We start from the raw sequence: 22186 nt of genomic DNA, 5'->3' as shown, positions 1-22186 counted from the left end.
AGGGATGATGGGATCACAAAGAGGAAAAGTTATGGGCTATGCTTTAAAAAGCTTATAAAGTTTAATAGAAGAACTCATCTAGAATTCCTTACTTCAGCCAAATAAGTCATCTTTAATATTCTCTAGTCATGCAAAATTATTCTGTCTCTACTCATAGTGTGTTCACAACTTAACACTGTAGGCCTTTCCGCATATCCAAAGAAACAGCCCATAATTCAAGGCATAGTCAGGTATCCCTTTTCTTTTTATTTATTTTTTATTTTTGTAAACCCCCCCCCCCTTTAAAAGATTTTATTTATTTATTTGACAGAGAGAGAGAGAGAGAGTGAGAGAGAGAGAGAGAGAACAGCATGGGGAATGGCAGAGGGAGAGAGAGTTTGAGAAGCAGGCTCCCACTGAGCAGGAAGCCCGGCTCCTGGGACTATGACCAGAGCTGAAGGCAGACACTTAACTGAGCCACCCAGGTGCTCCTTAACCCCTTTTCTTTTTAGTTCACCTTTTTTTTTTTGTAGTCCCCCCCCACCCCCCTTTTTTAAGATTATTTATTCATGAGAGACATGGAGGCAGAGACAGAGGGAGACAGAGGGAGAAGCAGGCTCCTTGTGAGGAGCCTGATTTGGGACTGGATCCCTGGACCCTGGGATCACACCCTGAGCCAAAGCAGATGCTCAACCACTGAGCTACCTAGGTGCCCCTCTGTAGTTCCTTATAACACTTGTTTAGATATTTTATTTTTAGACATATGTCATCTCTTAATCATGTCAACTAATTTTTTTGCACTTCTATAGCTTCTGTATTTTTTTGCAAAGCACTTTTATATGCTTTATCTTATTCTAGCCTAGTAACATTAATGGAGGGATAGCAGATGGTAGTCCCATTTTATAGGAGAACAGCCTCCAAGAATTTAGGTGAATATATAAAACTGTATGACTGGGGAGTTGTGAAGTGGTTCTTAGATATGAATACTCCTGAATCCCTGAAGACAGTGTGGTTTAGAGGAGGAGCACAGCTTGGGAAGAAGCCTAGGGATATGTGTGGTCAACAGTGAGGCTAGTGGAAAGTGCAGAGAGTTTCTGGCCAGGCTTTGGTTCCAGTTTTGGCTCCACTTCTCACCTTCCGTGTAACTTTAGGGAAGTTACTCAGTTCTCTAAGCCTCAGTTTCCTTGTCAGCACTGTCCCTGAGCTGACTCTCTATGAGGTTATTTTGATATCCAAATATGAGGGTAACAGCATTGTTATTAGCTGACTTTTGTTGAGTACTTACTAAATACCAGGCAATGTCTTAAATGTTTTACATGAATTATCTTGGCTAATCCTTACAACACCTCTCTGTTCTTTGTTCCCAAATGACAGATAAGGAAATTGAAGCACAGAGATGTTAAGTAACTGGACCAAGTTTACGTAGTTCCCAGGTGGTGAAGTCAGGAATTGAACATAAACAGCCTGAGTCTAGAAATGGCACGCTTAACCATGGTACTATAAAATTATGTTTTTTCAAGGTGCTCTGTAGACTGTAAAGTGCTTTGAACATGCAGAGTCCAGGCTGCAAGGAGCTGCATGGCCCTGCCTACCTGGGTAAATGTGAAAAGGGAAGGGAGAGGGTAGACATGGAGATTCTCACAGGGGACCAGATAAATGGTTCCCTAGGGGGTCCTGCCAGGATTGAATATGTGGAGAGATGTTTTGGGGCCAGTTATCTGGCTGTTGGCCATCATTGTACTGTTGAGCTATCTGGTCTGCCTTAGAAGGGTGGAATGAAGGAAGATTTTGTTTGGCTGATAAGTCCAGTGAAGATAAGACTGGTATTCCCAAATCCACACCGCACCTAGTAGAGCTATATGGGTCAGACCCCAGGCCAACTTTGTGGAGTACTTAGGGCCAGGGTGCCTGGTGTGTTGGCTCCTAGCCCCTGTTAAACTGGTAAATGAATGCTGTGGCATCATGACATAGCCCTCTGGAGACCTCTCACTAGAATGTTTAATCTTATTTATTTATTTTTAGATTTTATTTACTTATTCATGAGAGACACAGAGAGAGGGGCAGAGACACAGGCAGAGGGAGAATAGGCTCCATGCAGGGAGCCTGATGTGGGACTCATTCTTGGGTCTCCAGGATCACTCCCTGGGCCGAAGGCAGACACCCAACCGCTGAGCCACCTAGTGTCCCTTAAGTATTTTTTTTTTATCTTTTTTTAAAAGATTTTATTTATTCATGAGAGAGAGAGAGAGGCACAGGCACAGGCAGAGGGAGAAGCAGGCTCCATGCAGGGAGCCCAATGTGGGACTCGATCCCGGCGGTCTCCAGGATCAGGCCCTGGGCTGAAGGCGGCGCTAAACCGCTGAGCTACCTGGGCTGCCCAGTCCCTTAAGTATTTTTAATTATAAAATTAATATGTGGTTGGGATCCCTGGGTGGCGCAGCGGTTTGGTGCCTGCCTTTGGCCCAGGGCGTGATCCTGGAGACCCGGGATCGAATCCCACGTCGGGCTCCCGGTGCATGGAGCCTGCTTCTCCCTCTGCCTGTGTCTCTGCCTCTCTCTCTCTCTCTCTCTCTCTCTCTCTCTCTCTGTGACTATCATAAATAAATAGAAATTAAAAAAAATTAATATGTGGTTAAAGAAATTTGGTGAAATACAGAAAATAAACCATCTCGGGTTTTTTTTTTTTTTTTTTCTGTGGAGGAGATGCCTAGGAAGCAGAGTGTAAGGGGCAGGTGGTTGAGGTGGACTGGGCCTTGTACTATATGAGGCCTTTGGGCCTCCCTGCTCTTGGTCATCCAGTTGAACCTGATAGCCTTGGGGTTTGAGCCTGGCTCTTTTAACAACCAGAAGGGAGAAAGGAAGCATCTGGCAACCTTTGCCATTGTGGGGGGAAGGGAGGTACTTGACTTGTTTTGCTCTATGAAGTTACTTCCATTCCTGCCCTTGCTTTGCTGTATGGTGGGTAGGGCTTGGCTGCTCTGGCCCAGTGTGAAATTGAAATCCAGACTCTGTATGGGTTTGGGCCCTGAGTCTAGTGTTTAGGAAGATGAGGGAGAAAGAAGAGCCCCCAGAAAGGGGGAGTAAGAGACCCTTATTTTGGCTGCTTGGAGGCTGATAGGTAACTGATCTTTTTGAAGTGTCACTTGATGCTTGTGGTCCTGCTGAGGCACATTGTCTGGGGGAAATGTTAGGGGAAGCAGCAGTGATGCTGAGGGGTACAGACTAGGAGGATCAGTCAGGGCTGTGCTCCCAGCCCTCAATAGTAACAGTTTACTCTAGAGGTGACTGCTGAGGGTCTGTGCTATAGGCTGAGCCCCTGAGTACCCCCCTGCCTTGCTGGTCTGGCCCAGGTGAAGCAGGGGGGCACTAGGACCCAGAGGCTAACACGGTTCCTGACAAGTCTAGAGCAGCACTAGCGCAGAGTGAGACTCATCAGCTGGCAAGCAGGATTCGGTGTCTCTGGGTTCAGGAATCATCGGGCAGCAGAGAGGACTTGCTCCTCAGCCCCCATCTCTGCCCCCATCCCTACCCCGGTAGGCCACCGAGTGAGGTCCATGGACTGGGGAGGGCCGCGCCTGACGGCTTCTGTGTCTACCCATGAGGGCCTGGAGCCCTGACCCTCCTGCCTAGGTTTCTGCCTTTTCTCTCTGTCTTTGCCGCTGGGGGAGGGGGTAGAGGCCGGGTGAGCAACATGGCCCAGAGCAAGAGGCATATGTACAGCCGGGTAAGTGGTCCTTATCTGGGATGGCCCTGGGAGGGCTGCTGGAGAAGGCCTGGGTGCTTGTGGACACTGCTGTGGGGGCTGGGGAGACAGGCTGGAGCTAGGCTGGGGCCACTTGCAGCAGGGAGTAATGGTGTTAGGCTGGACAGGCTCTCCCTCCTAGAGTTGGGCCCTCAGTAGGGACTGGGAAGGCCTGACCTTTGACTCTGATTGGACCTCTGGCTAGAGGATCCTGAGGGGATTGGACTATGTTGGGGACTCTCAATGGGGTTAGTGGGTTGGAATGGCCTTACAGTGACGCCTTTCTTTAGAGCTGCTTTGTTGTTTGTTACTTGCTTTCTCTCTCGTGGTTGAGATCGAATCTGTACCCACTATTGTGTCCACCTGGTTCAGAGAGGCTTATTAGGGTTGGGAGGTTGAGGGAATCACTTAAGTTTGAGGCTAGCCCTGGTATCACTGTCAGTTCTTTTTATCATCAGACCCATGAGAGCAACCCTGCTGTCCCAGGTACAATTTGGGGTCCTGGAGCCCCTGGGAGCTATATCTTTATCTTCCTAGATGAGCTCTTTGGGGAACGGATTCTGGGAGTGACAGGCTGGCAGGGCTCATTTCTGAAGCCAAGTGGGAGCATCAGAGGGAGCTCTGTGGAATCTTTCAAACCAGGGAGTCACTTTCTTATGCCTCATTCATCTGTTTGCTGCAAATCCCTTGGTTCATGTTGCTGCTATCGCTAAAAATGGCTTAGGTGTGATTTTCTTCTAAACCATGGCCCTCTTTGGAAACCTAATTTCATGTTGTGTCCTGTCATCACGGGTGTGTCAGAAGCTGAGAAGTTCCGAAGGACAATGTTTAGTCTGTTCCTTTGCCTTGTCCATCCATGGGGTGATAAGCCATCCATTTGGACCACTGGGCAGAGTTTAGGGGATAGTGCAGGTCAGGTCTGAGGTACCTGATTTACCTGGCCTTTGTTTTTCTTTTTATAGCAATACAGTGTGGGGGAAGGATCTCCAGAGCTTGGGGTAGAGTTGATAGGACAGGGCTCAGGCCAGGAAGAAGGGAATTATATGGTTGAACCGGCTGCAGAGAGGCATCTAAGAATGTCATGGTGGGTGTGTGGATGAGGTAGGGGCAGTCAGGTCTGGAAGGAGACACCATTGTGTGCCTTTGAAAGGGAGAAGCCTAAGAGAGCTATTTGACCACAGGGAAGACAGCAGTGGGGAGTGGAATAAGATTCTATGGGGTCACCCATGAATCACCTATCTTCTCAGCTTAGGCACCTGAGTCAAGGCACTGGGTTTTGAAGATCCTGGTCTCAATTGAGTTATTCCCTTGAGCTTCATTCCCCTCCTTAGGAGCAGTGCTCCAGAGGAAGAAGCCATGTGGTGACATTCACAGGTCTATCATTGAATTCTGAGTTATTATAAAATTTAAATATAAATTCTTAAAAAATTCTAGCAGATTCCAGAGGAGTTCAGAAAAGTCTTAGAACATATCACTGGTATTTTCAAAAGGGAATTTGGGGGTCCACTTTACCCTGAAAAAGGGCTTCAGGGAAGTGACTTCTTATCCTTTTTCAGTCCAGGATGCTGGCTGGGGCCTTTCTGGTGCGTGAGGATGATACCCTTGACCTGAGGCCTTTAACTGCGTATGTTTGCACGTGTCTTTCTTCCAGACACCCAGTGGCAGCAGAATGAGCGCAGAGACGAGCGCTCGGCCTTTGCGAGTGGGCTCCCGTGTGGAGGTGATTGGAAAAGGCCACCGAGGCACTGTGGCCTATGTTGGAGCCACACTCTTTGCCACTGGCAAATGGGTCGGTGTGATCCTGGATGAAGCAAAGGGCAAGAATGATGGAACTGTCCAAGGCAGGAAGTACTTCACTTGTGATGAAGGGCATGGCATCTTTGTGCGCCAATCCCAGGTACACACACACTGCTCTGAGTGTGTGCATGTACACATGCTCTGTTGCTTGTGCAGCTTTTGTGTGGGGCTCCCTTTTTCTGGGCATGAGTATACGTCTCTGGTTGAGAGAGTGGGAGATACCGGGGGTGGGGGCGGGGGGAGGAAAGATTGGAGATCATCCTTATGGAAGCTGCCCTGTACACCAGGCTTGCTTGGGGCATGGGGAGAGGCCCATATTATAGCCATCCTTGATCTGGCTATACTGAGTCTGTTCTTTGGCCTCAGATCCAGGTATTTGAAGATGGAGCAGATACTACTTCCCCAGAGACACCCGATTCTTCTGCCTCAAAGGTCCTTAAAAGAGGTAACAGCCACCCAGTTAAGTTGCCTTCCCATATCCAGGAGTCCCTAGGACTTCTCCCCAGAATACAGGGCCACAGTGGTTCTTGAGATTTTTCCATCACTGCCATATTCCCTTGTCACATCTCTTCTACCCCACCATCGTGGCCTTTGCCCCCACCCCTCTATACAAACACACTCCTTGTTTCTGCTTGCTTTCTGCAGAGGGAACGGACTCAACTGCAAAGACCAGCAAACTGGTAAGTGGTTGGGGGTGGGAGTGGGGAGTAAGAGAGAGAAAGGGGAAGGAGACAGAAGAGGGAGATCAGTGCTAGGCAGGTGGAAATAGTAGGTGAGTAAATGGAGTTAGCCTTCCAGTCTCCAGCCTCCCTGAGAAGGAAGCTTTCTGGGTATGAGTTGCTGCTTTAGGGGTAAAGGCAGTAACAGGAAGAACTGTTAGGACCCAGAAGTTTAGGGTCAAATTGGGCTGATGCTAGGGGTGATAGGAAAGACAGGTCTGATCCTAGTAGTATTGTTGCCAACTTCCTACCTTTTGGTACCCAAGGGTACCGGGACCTAAAAGGTCAGAGGGTAGGGGTAAGGTGAGAGCTAGAAGAAGAAGGAGTTCTCTTGTTCTCCTTACCATTCTCTTGAACGGTAAGGAGCCAGGCCTGCTGTGGCCTGTTTTAGGCTGTATGCAGAGGGCCTGTCTAAATCTCTGTTGCTGTGTGCAGGATGAGGGAGGTGTGGATTCAGATTTGCCAGCTTCTCTGGGCCAGGGTGGGGACATCCTGGAAGCTGGTCCTTGAGGGACCCTTCATCTCACTTACCCAGGAGTTGGCAGTGACCTGACTCACCTCTTTACCTGTGTGTGCCTGGGTTGGTCTTAACACCTCCACTCAGGATGTCTGGCCAGCTAACACACTGTGGTGTCTGTTCTCTAACTCTGCCCTTTCCTACTCCTCATGCAGCGGGGACTGAAGCCTAAGAAGGTGGTGTGTTTACTATTTGTGCCTGGGTGGGTGAGGGCTATGAGCCCCTCCCCAGCTGTCCTGCATGTCCTTGGGCTGCTGCATGCATGTTTGTGTGACCTTGGGGCTGGGATGGCCAGAGGAAATGGTGGCCTTGGCTTTCAGGGTTCCTTTGAGGGATGCAGGGACATCAGGCTCAGCGTCCAGGCTCAGGTGGCACTCATTAGAGATTACCCGTACACCTCCTTGTCCCCCTTAGGGGGGGACCCCCTTAGGGGTGTCCTAAGGACACCTCTGCTACCTTAGGATTCGGAGTCAGAGACTCCAAACCCTTGACTATAAATGTAAAGCAGCAGCATGGAGTAGGGCACTTGCTGAGTTATATTGAGTTTTCAGTCTGAGTTTTGAGGGCGGTGGGAGGAAACACTGGGAGGTTGAGAGTGGAGAAAATGCCAAATGAGAAGATCGGGTGGGAGGCAGGAGGCCAGGGAGCGGAGCATGGGAACAACAGTCCTGAGTTGGAAAGCCTGAGAATCTGTGTGCCTGACTCTGGGCGGGCGCTGCCATGGATACCCACTCTCAATTTGCTCCATCAGTCTTTCCCTGCCTCTTCCTGCCTCTGGTGTTGTGCTCGAGGCCCACCTCCCACCCTTTGCAGCCTTCCATCAGCCATCATGGAGTGGGGCTCAACTGTGCCACCCCCAGACTCTTAAACTCTTAAGTCACTGCCATGACCACTTCCTCATACCAGCCCCTGCCTTGGGCCTGTGCCCAAGCTATCTCTGACCTGCATGTGCGTGTCTGACCTGTATGTACTGTGCCGTCTGTGTGGTTCTGTGATTTCCTTGTGGCCGGTTGTCTCAGGCCCTTCTGACCTGCATGGAAAGCTACTGGATTGGGGCAGTGGGTGGGCAGAGGAAAACATCTTTTAGACCCCTGGTTGTTGATGGGTCCTCACTTTGGAGTCTTGCCATGGAAGAGACCACATTCTGGTACTTGCTTTGAGGTCCTGGCTGGGGTGGGAGTGGGGATCAAAGAAGGAAAACAATGCTTGAAGGGATGCTGAACCCATTACAAGGGTATAGAAACTTGGTTTCTTTCCTCGATTATTGTCTCCTGGTTGGGGCACCCATCTTGCCTCAGGCCCCTGAATAGAGAAGAGCATGGACCTGCAGTCTGATCTCCATGGAGGAGTTCCTGCCACAGGCTGACCTGACCTTGAGTTGGGCCTGAGTTATGTCCAAATGCTGGGGTTTTGGCAACTGCCTGGGGAGATGTGGCAAAGCCCCGCCCAGGCGGCCTGGGTTGGGATACAGGGCCTCCTTTGCTCCTGGTGCAAAGTGCCAGTCAAGTAGTCAAATCCCCAGCCAGGTCTTCCTCTCCTAGTGGTTCTCTCACAGCAGCCCAGGGCCCTGAACTCACCCTGTGGGGGAACAGGGAGCTAAAACCAGAACAACAAAAAAGAAGGAACTTTGAAGGGCCGGGCAGAAGAGAACCCAGATGTCCCTGCAGGGTGCCCAGTCCCTTCTGGAAGGTCTTTAGAGACAGGCTTTAACCTGCCTGCAACCAGGGGAGGTTTGGGAGAGGAGCCAAACACTGTCATTAGAGCTGCTGCTGAATGTTTCCCAGGGTTTCTTTGTGTGCCCCTCAGAGCGGATGGTGTCACAGGAAGTGTGTTCTGAGTGTGTGTGTGTGTGTGTGTGTGTGTGTGTGTGTGCCTGATAGAGACCAGCTGTAAGGGCGTTGTCCCTGTATATAAGAGACAAGTGGAGTTGATGGGGCTGTCGGCAGAGGGGATGTATGAGAAGCTGGAGCAGTGTGGCTCCATGGCCCTGCCCAGTCATGCCCTGGCCCCAGAGAGTACCATTTCTGGGGTGGCCCCAGCCCAGTTTCTAGGAGCAGACCCTTGGGGATGGTGGGCGAAGGGATGGAAGGGAAGGGAGGAGTCAGACCTGTTCTATAGAGGAAGAAGCAGGGCGGGTTCTGCGTAGGACTTTGTCCAGTCATGTGGAGGAGGAGGAGCCAGCAGAGCCTGGCAGTTGCTAGGTGACCGAGGAGCAGTGGCTCCACCCCCGAGGATCAGAGGAGGGTGGGTGCATGACGTCAGGTGGAGCTGGTGCTGCGGCCACTGAGGCTGCCATCAGCCTTAGCTGGTGAACTGGGCCGGGCGCCTCTCCGGTGCCTGCCGGAGCCTGGCTGTCCCACTGCGCACCTGCAGGGCCTTCTGCGTCTGAGCTGCAGCCATTTGCGGGCGGGAAGCCTGCCGACCGGGAAGCTGAGGCTGCGTTGTTGGGATTTGATGCACTAATCTCCTGTCTCCGCCGCCTTTCCCTCTGTTCGGTCTCTTTCCCTCCCTCCCTTCGTCTGTCCTTCCTCTGTGTGTTTGTCCATCCTCCTCTGTCCCTCCTTCTTTCCTCTCCTGGCTTTCTTTGGTTTTCTGCAATGATGAGACAGGCACCGACAGCCCGAAAGGTACTCTTGCTTGCTCTGGTCCTGCTGCCGGGTTGCCAGGGCGATGGTGGCAGCAGGCTGCTGGGGTGGGGGTGGGGGCTGATTGACTTCATCTGTCTACCTGGTTGGGGGAGGAGGGTGGAGATGAAGGTAGGGGGCAGGGAGAGGTGTGTGTCACTGTCATGCCCCACACCCTGGGCATTTGCTCCCTGCTCTGGGCTCTGACTGAGTATATGTTCTGAGCCTTATACCCAGTGGCCCCACCGTCTTGGGCTTCAGGCAGCTTTTGCTGCAAACTGACTCCGGGAGTTTCCTGTGAGAGGATGGGGAAAGCAGGTCCCAGTGTCTTCATGCCTCTACTAGGCCTACCTCACCCTTACCCTTTGCTAGGATGCCTCTTGGTTTACTCCCTGCATCACTTCTTCACCACGGTTTGTATTAAGGGGCTTTTCCAGAGTGGGATGGGGGACCCTAGAATAGTTTTTGACCCAGAGCTATAGAGGCTCAGCTCAGGGTAGGAGGGGTGGGGGTTGGTCTCCTTAGACTCCTAGAAGTAGGGTCCGACCCAAATCTGTTTTTGTCAGAGTTGTAAGATACTGGATAGCAGAAACGTAATTTGGAACTTGGGATTAATCATCTATTTGGGTTAGGGCACTAGTTTCTCTGTGCTTCTGCCCACCCCCATGTCCTTTCTTGCAGCTGGGTGGGGTTGCTTTGCTGGGTGGGGTTACTTTGCTGAGCTCTGGCCTTCTGGTTAATGCAGTATTCATGGTCCTGACACCTGAGCCCTCTGCCCTAGGGATGAGAACTGCTGCAGGATCTGGTTCTGGGGAAGGGGGTAGGGTAGGGAGGATGGCAGTACTGTTTTGCTTAGGGGGCCCGATCCCCTCTGCTGGGGTCATATCACTCACTTCTGGGCTTCTAGCATCATTCTGGTCACATGGTATTTCTTGGGGGTCTTGTGTGGAGTCTGGCACTTGAAGGAGGGGGCTGACCTGGGGAAGTCCTTGGGAGTGGTGGGTGGGCGGAGCCTTTGGCTCTGGGCTGGAGCGCTAGAGGGACCTGTCTCTGGGGACCTCCACCAGCTGCTGCCTTTGGTCTCCTGTGGTTCAACCTAGGAGATGGGGATTTCTGGGATTTCCAGGGTGTTTGAAGAGGTGAGGTCTGCAAGGGTTGGGCATAAATGGGACAAGGAACTGATGGGAAATAGGAGTTCTGAGCTCCTGGAGTAGAAACAAGGTGATTCATGGGAGGGAAAGGGGATGGGGTGGGAATGGGAGTGGGGGGGGGGGCAGCTGACTGTAGCTCCATTCCTGGTACTTCTTCTGCTCTCATTGCTGTCCCTTCTGCTGTCTGTCTTTCTGCCATTATCCTTTCTTTCCTGACTACTTCTCCTCCTCTGGCTCCTGTTGCCTGTCCAGACCACAACTCGTCGGCCCAAGGTGAGAAAAAAAAAAAAAGGCCTTTGTACAAGCCACTGCTGTGTGTAGACACACATTTCAGGCATGTGCATGTGTGTGGGCATGTGTATGAGCAAGTTAAAGTTGGTCACAGTGCATCCTGGGTTCTCTTTTTCAGAGGAGTGAGGGGACTGAGGGTAGTGACAGGCCTGGGAAAATGACTTCTGGCCCTTAGGAAGTTGTCTGAGCCAGTAGCCTGAGTGCAGAAGAGAAATGAGAGTGGTTATGGTTAATCAGGGCTGGCTTTCTTGAAGAAGGGCATTTTGACTAGTTTTTTGATGTGAGAGTGGGGGTGGAAGTTGGAAGAAAGGTGAAGAAGAACTTGGCAGTGTCAATGTCAGGGCGTAAGGACTTGGGGGTATCTGTAGATAGCATGTGATATCTGAGTGTCAGCCCATGAGGAGAGCTTCAGGGCTTGGTACTACTCCAAGCTCTGGGGCTTCAGGAGCTCCTGTGCTCCAGCCCCATGGGGGCCTGGGTAAATGTTGCTTGGTTAGAGACCCTTTGTCTTGGGGGAGGGAGATGACAGAAGGTTGGTTGTGCTGACCATGTTTCAAGGAGGAGCCTAGGAATACAACTTTTACTCTATCTCCTTGACCTGAAGGGTCCCTTAAAGCAGACCAAGGGAGGGAGAATCAGTTCAACTCCCAAGGAGTGCGATACAGCGCTTGGCACCCACACTTGTAGCCCAGCCTTCCCTGGGAACATGAAAGTTAGAGAACAAACTCCAGTTTGTTCTTTTGCTTTGGGAATGACACTGAGGCACTTTTTCCTCCTGGGGGAGGAGGGTACAGGCCCAGAACAACGATAGGACTGGGAATATCAAGAAATTGCTAGAATGATCACAACTGGGTCACCAAGAGGAGGTCTGGGGAGTAAGAGATTCTGCTCTGGGGGGATAGTGCCAGAGCTGGGAGGAATGTGGGGTCAATGCCAAGGGAGAAGCATTATAATCTTATGTCTCCTTCTATCACTTCCTCCCTCTCTTCTCTACCCGCCTCCTGCCTCCCCTCTCCTTTGTCACTATCTGTGATTGTGTCATTTTCTCTCTCCCCTTTACTCTGCTTTTTTGTTCTCACTGTACTTTGATAACTTTCTCACTGCCCTTTTCCTTCTCTGTCTCCTTCCCTTGGCCTATTCTCATATTCTTTCTCAACATCCCTATTCTTTTTCTGGCCTGCTTACCCTCGGAATAGCCCACCCGCCCAGCCAGTACTGGGGTGCCTGGGGCCAGTAGCTCCTTGGGCCCCTCTGGCTCAGCATCAGCAGGTGAGCTGAGCAGCAGTGAGCCCAGCACCCCGGCTCAGACTCCACTGGCAGCACCTATCATCCCCACACCAGCTCTCACCTCTCCTGGAGCAGCACCCCCACTGCCTTCTCCCTCCAAGGTAAGGACTAGGGTTGGAGTGAAGGAGATCCAAGAGGGGTGGCAGAGGTTGGGCGGCAGAGCTGTGACCCCAGGCAGGATCTTAGAAATTTTCCAGGGTTGGAGGAGACTCAGAACTTGGATCCAAAGGGTGGGGAATAGCATATGGTTCTGCCTTTTACTGAGCTACCCTTTTCTGCCCTTCTTCCACATTTTCCCCTTATGTACTGGTCCTTTCTCAGATGTTTGTATGCCTCTTGCTTTTGACCCTGGGGCTGGAATGATGTTTGCATACATTCCTGTCCCTGCACTCAGGCTCAGCCTTGATGGGGAGGAGGGGGGAGGCTGTGTACCTATCCAGGGGTCTGTCCTTTGCAGGAGGAGGAGGGGCTGAGAGCCCAGGTGCGGGACCTAGAGGAGAAACTGGAGACCCTGAGGTTGAAACGGGCAGAAGACAAGGCAAAGCTAAAAGAGCTGGAGAAACATAAGATCCAGCTGGAGCAGGTGCAGGAATGGAAGAGCAAAATGCAAGAACAGCAGGCGGACCTGCAGCGGCGCCTCAAAGAGGCGCGGAAGGTGGGACTTGGGGTGGAGAGGGGAGCTTGGGACCCAAGTCAGCACACCAGACACCAGAGGCTGGGGCTTGGGACATTCTGTGAGAAGGAGTGTATGAGGCACCTCTCTGCTTGCACTCCCACCAACCTCCACCCCTCTTCAGGAAGCCAAGGAGGCACTAGAGGCAAAAGAACGCTACATGGAGGAGATGGCTGACACCGCTGATGCCATCGAGATGGCCACTCTGGACAAGGAGATGGCTGAAGAGCGGGCTGAGTCCCTGCAGCAGGAGGTGGAGGCGTTGAAGGAACGTGTGGATGAGCTCACCACTGACTTAGAAATCCTCAAGGCTGAGATTGAGGAGAAGGGTAAGGGGCCAGGAGCTGCTGGGGGCCACATGGTGGGATTGGAACCATGTCTGAGTGTTTATGGTCTTCCCCAGGTTCAGACGGGGCAGCGTCCAGTTACCAGCTCAAGCAGCTTGAGGAACAGAATGCTCGCCTGAAGGATGCCCTGGTGAGGTAGGGTCCCCTCCCTGCTTGGCTTTGAGGCTCACTCTCCTGTGTCTAGATGTATTAAAGCACCCATCGCCAGTGACTTGGACACTTCCTCTCTTCTCCCCCAGGATGCGGGATCTATCTTCCTCAGAGAAGCAGGAACATGTGAAACTCCAGAAGCTTATGGAAAAGAAGAACCAAGAGCTGGAGGTTGTGAGGCAGCAGCGGGAGCGTCTGCAGGAAGAGCTGAGCCAGGCAGAGAGCACCATTGATGAGCTCAAGGAGCAGGTCTGGGGAGTGTAGCCCTGGCTCAGAGGACCTCTCTTCCAAGGTTGGTGTTTTCTCTTTCTAGGTACCTTTGAGTAGCCCTTCTTCTTCCCTCCCTGTAACACAGGTGGATGCTGCTCTGGGTGCTGAGGAGATGGTAGAGATGCTAACAGACCGGAACCTGAATCTAGAAGAGAAAGTGCGAGAGTTGAGAGAGACCGTGGGGGACTTGGTAAGAGAATAGACCCCTGACTTCCCACCCTGATGGAGGGTATTTGGAAGCCACTTGCTGAAAGAGGGACCGACATGAATCCTAACCCTTGAGCAGGGTGTGTGGTGAATGGCCCCACCTGACCTGCTACCTTGACTACCTTTCCTTTGCCCCTACTGCCTTGTGGCCTCCCAGGAAGCGATGAATGAAATGAATGATGAGCTGCAGGAGAATGCACGCGAGACAGAACTGGAGCTGCGGGAGCAGCTGGACATGGCGGGCGCACGGGTCCGGGAGGCCCAGAAGCGTGTGGAGGCGGCCCAGGAGACAGTCGCAGATTATCAGCAAACTATTAAGAAGTACCGCCAGCTGACCGCCCACCTTCAGGTACCATTGTGCCCCCTGCTGTCCAGTCATGATAACTTAGGGCTCCCTCATGACCCAGCTGTGCCTCATTGTTTGTCTTTGCTCACAGGATGTGAATCGGGAACTGACAAACCAGCAAGAAGCGTCTGTGGAGAGGCAGCAGCAGCCACCCCCAGAGACTTTTGACTTCAAAATCAAGTTTGCTGAGACTAAAGCTCATGCCAAGGTCAGAAAAGTGGATAGGCCAGAGAGTGGGGAGTGTTGGGGCACCCAGCCTGGGTGTGGCTGTAGGCTGATCTGGCATGGGGTTCTGGACTTCAGGTTGCTGGAGGAGGGGATGCTTTGCATGGTGGTCTGGAAGACTGCTGGCCTAGGCTTATCCCAGAAGCAAGGGACCTGGTAGAACAAGGCATGATAGTTCTGAGGTGCTCTCCCACCTGGCTGAGAGCCCACCTACGTGTCCATCTCACAGGCAATTGAGATGGAATTGAGGCAGATGGAGGTGGCCCAGGCCAACCGGCACATGTCCCTGCTGACAGCCTTCATGCCCGATAGCTTCCTTCGGCCAGGTGGGGACCATGACTGCGTCCTGGTGCTGCTGCTCATGCCTCGTCTCATTTGCAAGGTATGGCCATCAATCTAATCACGTGTTCAACAGGAATCTGTTGAACTTGCTGTGTACCAGGCCTGGAGGATGCTGAGTGAGAACAGTCAGCATCCTTGCTCCCAAAGTTTATGATGCAGTGGAGGAATATAGTCAACAAAGTTGGAGATGGATGTGTATTACAGATGGTGGGTTGTGAAGGGGAGGTGGCTTCTCAGAGACAGCACTGTGGAGGTTCTGATTTAGATGGAAGGGTAGCACTGAAGGAATAACATTTGAACTGAGACCTAGAAGATGATTAGGAGCTAGTGGGGGATAACTGGCAGGATAGAATTCAGGTAAAAGAATAGGAGGAGCAGTAGCTTTAAGGCAGGAAAGAGCTTGCTCCACTGGTTTACTACCCTTTTATCTCCACATCCTAAATCCTCACAACTGCCAGTAATCACATCATTATCCTTTCCCTAGGTGAGACCCTGTGCCCATCTAAGCTGTTGCTGCTTTCCTCTTCCATGTGTGTCCATGTGCCACTCCCCTCTCCCCGCTGCCACCGCCACGTAGTTGCTCAGTTTTGTGCTCTGTGTTCCCGAGTCTGTGTTCTCCATCCTCTGCTCTGAGCCCCAGAGGGGTGCTGGTGCTTCTTCCCACAGGCAGAGCTGATCCGGAAGCAGGCCCAGGAGAAGTTTGAACTAAGTGAAAACTGTTCAGAGCGGCCCGGGCTCCGAGGAGCTGCAGGGGAGCAGCTCAGCTTTGCTGCTGGGCTGGTATACTCACTGAGTTTGTTGCAGGCCACACTCCACCGCTATGAGCAGTAAGTGATCCCTTGGCCCCATGCTCTAGGGCCACAGGGCCAAGAGTGGACAGATTGAGATTGCCTGGCAGGCCTTGGCCTCAGAGGACCCTTCTCTGGTCTCTAGTGCCCTGTCTCAGTGCAACGTGGACGTGTATAAGAAGGTCGGCAGCCTCTATCCTGAGATGAGTGCCCATGAGCGCTCCTTGGATTTCCTCATTGAGCTGCTACATAAGGATCAGCTGGACGAGACTGTCAATGTAGAGCCTCTCACCAAGGCCATCAAGTACTACCAGGTCTGGGGCGAGAATTCAGGCTTGCAGCAGGGAGGGAAGGTTTCTCCTGCTGGGGCTGTTGCCAGAGTGGCCGAGGTTATATGTCCTAGGTTGGCTGCTTAAGGTGTGGCTCGCTCCTAAAGGAACTTGCATGAGGATGCAGCTCCTTGGAGTCTCAGATTTTCCTTAAACCTCTGGAATCCTATGATGATTGGGGCTCAAAATGCAGTTTGGGAAGAATCCTCCATCTTTCCAAGGCCTAAAGGCTGTCTCTTTGTCATTTCTCCTCAGCATCTGTATAGTATCCATCTTGCCGAACAACCCGAAGACAGTACCATGCAGCTGGCTGACCACATTAAGGTGAGCTGTCTGGGCCAGTGGTTGAGCCTCCTGGAGAGATCAGAAATGGAGGACATCAGATCAAGAGATCTGGCCCTCATGGGGTCACATAAGACTGGAACGGGGTCAGACCAAGGAAGCCAGTCGGCAGAAGGTGGGGACTTATTAGAAATGGTGATGGGGCAGAAGGGCTCCCGCTGGGGGCTCAAAACTACGCGCATTTGTGCTTACAGTTTACTCAGAGTGCCCTGGACTGCATGAGTGTGGAGGTGGGGCGGCTGCGTGCCTTCTTGCAGGTGAGAGCACAGCCAGATCTCTTTTACCTCCTTTTCCGCATTAGTCCCCAGCTCCTCATTTCTGGCCCCAATGCTGTATTGTTCCCTGTTTCCTGTTACATGAGTAGGGTGGCCAGGAGGCTTCAGATATTGCCCTCCTGCTCCGGGACTTGGAAACATCGTGCAGTGACATCCGCCAGTTCTGCAAGAAGATCCGAAGGCGAATGCCAGGGACAGATGCTCCTGGAATCCCAGCTGCACTAGCCTTTGGACCACAGGTTTAGGGCAGCGAAGGGGGAAGGAGAGGAAGCTGAGTAGAACCAGGAGGGGCCCAGAGTGTTGAGATCTGGATCTGGTCAGGGAACAAGAATAGTTTTAAGGTAGCTGGGAGCTGTGGCCTTGGACACAGGGTGGGCTCCTGACTCTGGGCTGTCGCATAGGTGTCGGACACACTCCTCGACTGCAGGAAACACCTGACGTGGGTGGTGGCCGTGCTGCAGGAGGTGGCAGCTGCTGCTGCCCAGCTCATTGCCCCGCTGGCAGAGAATGAGGGACTGCCTGTGGCTGCCCTAGAGGAGTTGGCTTTCAAAGCAAGCGAGCAGGTAGGCCTGGACGGCTGGGCAGAGGTGGCAGTGGAGTTACGTGGCCAGTGTGGGATTTTCACTGCTGCCCTTGCTCCTGCAGATCTATGGGACCCCCTCCAGCAGCCCCTATGAGTGTCTGCGCCAATCAAGCAACATCCTCATCAGTACCATGAACAAATTGGCCACAGCCATGCAGGAGGGAGAGTATGATGCAGAGCGGCCCCCCAGCAAGGTAGGTAGGGAGCTTTTCAGAGGGGCTTGGGGATCCCAGAAGAGCAGGACTTACAGAGCTGTTGCTGGGAAGGGCTGGGAGGTGGGAGAAGGGAATCTGGAGAGCACCATCCTGCTTGGAAGGCAAGGCTTTCCCTATGCCTAGCTTTCTCTGGAAGGAACACATTGGTGACCTCTTCTCCCCACCCCTCCTTTCTACTCCCACCTGACCCCCTAGCCTCCCCCAGTTGAGCTGAGGGCTGCAGCCCTTCGTGCAGAGATCACCGATGCTGAAGGACTGGGCTTGAAGCTTGAAGATCGAGAGACAGTTATCAAGGAATTGAAGAAGTCACTGAAAATCAAGGTGAGGCTGTAGGGTAGGCTCAGGATCTGGGGTGGGGGGAATAGGCAGTACTGCTGACATACAGGACAGCGTCGAGTGTTGGGGATCTCCTGGGACTGAGACTGGTTGGGGGTTGAGGAGAAATGTGGCTCCCGTGATCAGTGAGGGGAGCACTCATGGGCCTGTAGGAGCTTTCTAGCATCTGAGCTGTCCTGTGTCCCTGGGGCCCTTGAGAGGATATGAGGGAACTAGACACTCTCTGTCCTTGTCCAGGGGGAGGAGCTGAGTGAGGCCAATGTGCGGCTAAGCCTCCTGGAGAAAAAGCTGGACAGTGCTGCCAAGGATGCAGACGAGCGCATCGAGAAAGTCCAGACTCGGCTGGAGGAGACCCAGGCACTGCTGCGGAAGAAGGAGAAGTCAGGCACCTTCGCTGGGCCCCTGCTTATTCCACCCCTCCTTCCTGCCAGCTGCTCTCCCTCCTAACCCCTCCCCCTACACTCTCCCCAGGGGAACAGATACCGTTTTCCTTTCCAACTGCCAGCCCCATTGTGTCACCCCAGCCAGAGCATGTGCTGCTCCTGGCTCCTCACCAAGCAGGGCCACTCCGAGGACCTGTCAGGATGAGAAGTGGAGTGGGGCCCTAGGGAAGGAACACTGCTCAAGCCCAGATTCTCTTCCGCAGAGAGTTTGAGGAGACGATGGATGCACTCCAGGCTGACATTGACCAGCTAGAGGCAGAGAAGGCAGAGCTGAAGCAGCGGCTGAACAGCCAGTCAAAGCGCACAATAGAGGGGCTCCGGGGGCCCCCTCCCTCAGGGATCGCTACCCTGGTCTCTGGCATTGCTGGTGGTGAGTGCCGTGGGACAAGGCTTCCCTCCTGTCCTTGGCCCCTGTTGGACTTCTGCCCCCCTTTTAGTAGATGTTCAGCCAGGAATGTATTTGCGCAGTTTCGCTCTATGGCAGCTTTTCACCAAGTTTTTACTTTTGAAGATATGCGCAGAGTCCCCCTGATCAAGATGGAGCATTACGAACTTGTCAATGGAGTTCAGAATTATGACAGACTCTAGTAGATGTCCCTTTTGGGTCTGCAGTCTGGCCTTCCTGTGCCATCCCTCTATCCCAGAGGGTCATCAGCCTGCAGTAGCTTGGGCTAAGCTGCTGTGTCCAGCCATGCCTGATGCCTGCTCTTGATTCCTGTTCTGCTTGTACTTTGTATTTCTCCCTGTTGAGTTCATGTGGCTTTACCATCTGGCGTGGTTGTCTCTCCCATTGTTGAATTCTCCCAGTTCCACTTGGGGCTTGTGTTCTTGCCTCTGCTTGGTCTTTAGTGTGGTCAGGGCTCCCTTCCTGGAGTTTTTCTGTTTCTGAGGCCCAGTCTTCCCAGTTTTCCTGGACCAAGGAGGTGGCTACTGCCATGTTAGTTCTTCTCTGCTCTATAGTCTTCTAGTTTTTTTCTTAGGTCCAGAAGACAGACTTCTTGCCCTGAAGCCTTCAGAATCTCTAGAGTTCCCCTGCTATGCCCCATCTTGTCAGTTGGCCTTACCTAGGATCTTATTCTCATCAGAGCCCCCCTTACTGGTGCCTCTTAATCTTGGGAGGTGGCCAAGTACCTTGTTGGCTTTGGACTCCTGTGGTCCAGCTGGCTCCTGTTCCTTGGGGAGGATACTGGTTCTGATTCACAAAATCTTGCACCAAAAAAGAGCGTCTTTTGCCTCAGAATGATGGGGAGCCTGAGGAACAGGCTGAACGTCCAGCTTCAGATTTGCTATTGCAGAACACTAAGGGTGTAGACATCTCGGGGTCTCAGGAGCATTCCTTTGGCGTTTCTTTCTTGGAGATGGAGTGTGAGTCGGGGAGCAGGAATGCCTCCTGCCCTGAATGCTTCTTCCAGTGCACACCCCTGCTGCCAGCCACTCTTCCTTGCACTTCGCCCAGTCTCATGGCCTCGTTCCCCTTCCTTATCTTTTTTTCACTCATATATGCTCTTCCCCCAGGTGCAGGGGACAAGGGCAGGGGGGCAGGGGCTTGTTAGAGAGAGGGGAAGCAATGATTTGAAAGGGTTTTCCTGTAGGTCATGTCCAGGTTTCCTCTGGTGTGGCACCTTGACACCCAAATTGTCTAACTCCTCTCTCCTCTTTTCCTGCTCCCCCATGGGCTATCCCGAACACAGAAGAACAGCAGCGAGGTAGAGACTTGCCCTGGCGAGGGCATACCAGGGCTGTGGGGGGTGGGTCTGGGGGAGCAGGTTAAGACTCACCCCTTGGGAGCAACCAGGACCGGAGGTGGGAGTGGCTAACGAAAGGGGATGAGCAAGGATGGGGCCTATCTTCCACCCTCTCCACCTGGGGTTGATGACATTTGTTTGGTACACACAGGAGGTGCCCCTGGGCAAGCTCCAGGATCTGTGCCAGGCCCTGGGCTGGTGAAGGACTCACCACTGCTGCTTCAGCAGATCTCTGCCATGAGGCTGCACATCTCCCAGCTCCAGCATGAGAATAGCATCCTCAAGGTGAGGGGGTCATAAGAAGGAGTGGGGTGAAGGTGGAGCCCACCTGCCCCATTAAGGGTAGATGGCGGGGCCTTCTGTTACCTCTTACCACCATTCCTCTTCTTCCCCCCCACAGGGAGCCCAGATGAAGGCATCTTTAGCAGCCCTGCCACCTCTGCATGTGGCAAAGCTCTCCCCCTCACCTCATGAAGGCCCTGACAGTGAGCTAGCAGCTGGTGCGCTGTATCGTAAGACCAGCCAACTGTTGGAGACTTTGAATCAACTGAGCACACACACCCACGTAGTAGATATCACTCGTACCAGCCCTGGTATGGACCCACCAACCCCTGAGATGAATAATGTATCCCCTTCCTTTGGCCCAGAGCTGTGACCCTTACCCAGGCAGCTGCCATATGGTAGAGGCTCTTTCTAGCATTGCTTTCTGGCCTTGGTGTTTAGTTTGCTTGATTCACCCACCAGAGGATCTAGTATCTGCACTCCTGACCCTTAATCCAGTACAGCTGCCTGCCTTGGCCTTGGTGGGCCTCACCAGCCTTCCTTCTCCACAGCTGCCAAGAGCCCATCGGCCCAACTCCTGGAGCAAGTGGCTCAGCTCAAGTCCTTAAGTGACACCATCGAGAAGCTCAAGGTTAGATCAGTCCCTGCCCTTCGTCAGTCTACAGAGTTTGCTTCATAACATTCCCTGCTGGAGCCCTTAGTGCATTCATTTCCACCGACACTCCCAGAGTTCCTCTGGCCCCAGCCCTGTGCTAAACAGCACACTGGGGAGGGGGTGGAGGGCAAGGCAGGGTTCCTGCTTCAGAAGTTCACTGTCTTGGTGCAAACAGAAGACCGATTCTCACCAACAAAATAGGTGGAGCTAGGGTCATCTTTAGAGTGTAGGGTTCGGTTACAACTTCTTCAGTGCTGAGATCACTGTGGGGTAGAATGGTTGGGGGTGGCTTCCCAGAGGCCATAGAGTCTGAGTTGGGCTTTAAGGGTAAGTATCTAAAGTAAGGATGTGTGCTCACTTCAGCAGCACATATACTAAAATTGTAAAGTAAGGATGTGGGATACGGATGGGGTTGGAGGTGACAGCAAAAGTATGGTGACAGGACCAGGTTCCTGTTTCCCCCTGATCTTAGTGTCCTTGTGGAACCAGAAAGATTCTGGTCTTAGCTTGTGGAGGTCCGCTAAATGAACCCTTGTTCTACTCCTTGCCAGGATGAGGTCCTTAAGGAGACTGTATCTCAGCGCCCTGGAGCCACAGTCCCCACCGACTTTGCCACCTTCCCCTCATCAGCTTTCCTTAGGGTAAGAGGGAGCATGGGGAGGAGGATGGGCAGCATTGAAGCCTCTGGTGGGTCCTTCCCCTCTCCCCCAGGATATGAAGAGGCCTTTGGGGTCTCAGGTCCAACAACTGCACATGCTGAGTTAACTGGCCAAGTCTTACCTGTCAGCAACTCAAGAGTACTGCCCGTGTTTCCAGAAATTTCAGTATTTTAGCAGTTAAACATCTATGACCTTTGACACCAGGGGAGGCTCAAAACTCCCTTGTCAGACTATGTACCCCAATTCTGGTTTGGAATACATAGTCACCATAGTCTGCGGGCCCCAAAGTCTGTCTTGCAGGGGGTGCCTTGGTCTCAGTGCACAGGATCCCTGTCAGTGGCACACAGCTCAGGTGAGCCACTGACCCGGGGACTTCTTCCCCTTGCTAACTCCCAGGCCAAGGAGGAGCAGCAAGATGACACTGTCTACATGGGCAAAGTGACCTTCTCGTGTGCAGCTGGCCTTGGACAGCGACACCGGCTGGTGCTGACCCAGGAGCAGCTGCACCAGCTTCATGGTCGCCTCATCTCCTAAGTGCTCGTCCCACCCACTTCTACCCTCAGCCCTGCTGGTGCCACTCTGCCTGCTGCACAGCCCTGTCAGCTAGTCCCCATGGTAGAGCTGTGTGTGAACAGCTGTTCTTGCCCTGTTCAGCTTCGCCTCCACCTGTCATGCCCTGTCCCTGCCCCATTCACTTGGGTTCCCCTGTTTCCATTCCTTGGCCTCCAGAATTTGCTGTTCAGCTGCTCCCTCCTTCCTGGGGGGCCTCAGGGCATGTGAGGGGTAGGCCGAGACCCACCACCAAAGGTTCAGTGAGGTCCCCCTGATAGAGGACTTCACCCCTTGATTAAAGCAACTTCTGCTTCA

The 22186-nt window shown here is 52.7% G+C and overlaps 1 protein-coding gene across 35 annotated transcripts in view; it reads left to right on the top strand.

Moving 5' to 3' along the window:
* Positions 1-22186, top strand: part of DCTN1 (dynactin subunit 1) — a 31366-nt gene extending 9180 nt beyond the window's left edge. For 2 of the 35 annotated variants that reach the window (XM_025994499.2, XM_072766972.1), the window contains exons 2-32: positions 5373-5618; positions 5885-5963; positions 6164-6198; positions 6910-6930; positions 9364-9381; positions 10782-10802; positions 12017-12208; positions 12565-12762; positions 12905-13109; positions 13184-13262; positions 13367-13526; positions 13633-13737; positions 13912-14103; positions 14192-14308; positions 14555-14707; positions 15334-15494; positions 15601-15769; positions 16040-16108; positions 16321-16383; positions 16491-16640; positions 16803-16964; positions 17047-17178; positions 17395-17520; positions 17773-17915; positions 18182-18348; positions 19670-19684; positions 19875-20008; positions 20124-20316; positions 20557-20636; positions 21212-21301; positions 21716-22186. In XM_025994499.2, the coding sequence (XP_025850284.1) occupies positions 5391-5618; positions 5885-5963; positions 6164-6198; positions 6910-6930; positions 9364-9381; positions 10782-10802; positions 12017-12208; positions 12565-12762; positions 12905-13109; positions 13184-13262; positions 13367-13526; positions 13633-13737; positions 13912-14103; positions 14192-14308; positions 14555-14707; positions 15334-15494; positions 15601-15769; positions 16040-16108; positions 16321-16383; positions 16491-16640; positions 16803-16964; positions 17047-17178; positions 17395-17520; positions 17773-17915; positions 18182-18348; positions 19670-19684; positions 19875-20008; positions 20124-20316; positions 20557-20636; positions 21212-21301; positions 21716-21853 (3795 nt within the window). In that variant the 5' untranslated portion in view covers positions 5373-5390 and the 3' untranslated portion in view covers positions 21854-22186. Of the gene's footprint in view, positions 1-3347; positions 3704-5372; positions 5619-5884; positions 5964-6163; positions 6199-6909; positions 6931-8950; positions 9382-10781; positions 10803-12016; positions 12209-12564; positions 12763-12904; positions 13110-13183; positions 13263-13366; positions 13527-13632; positions 13738-13911; positions 14104-14191; positions 14309-14554; positions 14708-15333; positions 15495-15600; positions 15770-16039; positions 16109-16320; positions 16384-16490; positions 16641-16802; positions 16965-17046; positions 17179-17394; positions 17521-17772; positions 17916-18181; positions 18349-19669; positions 19685-19874; positions 20009-20123; positions 20317-20556; positions 20637-21211; positions 21302-21715 lie in introns of those variants that run through there. The other 33 variants (XM_025994504.2, XM_072766974.1, XM_072766983.1 and 30 more) reach the window with 27 other exon arrangements.

This window comes from Vulpes vulpes, chromosome 8 (assembly GCF_048418805.1).
Source record: "Vulpes vulpes isolate BD-2025 chromosome 8, VulVul3, whole genome shotgun sequence".
NCBI classification, from domain to species: domain Eukaryota; kingdom Metazoa; phylum Chordata; class Mammalia; order Carnivora; family Canidae; genus Vulpes; species Vulpes vulpes.
The sequence above is the reverse complement of the archived record's forward strand: the minus strand, read 5'-3'. Positions and strand labels throughout refer to the sequence as shown.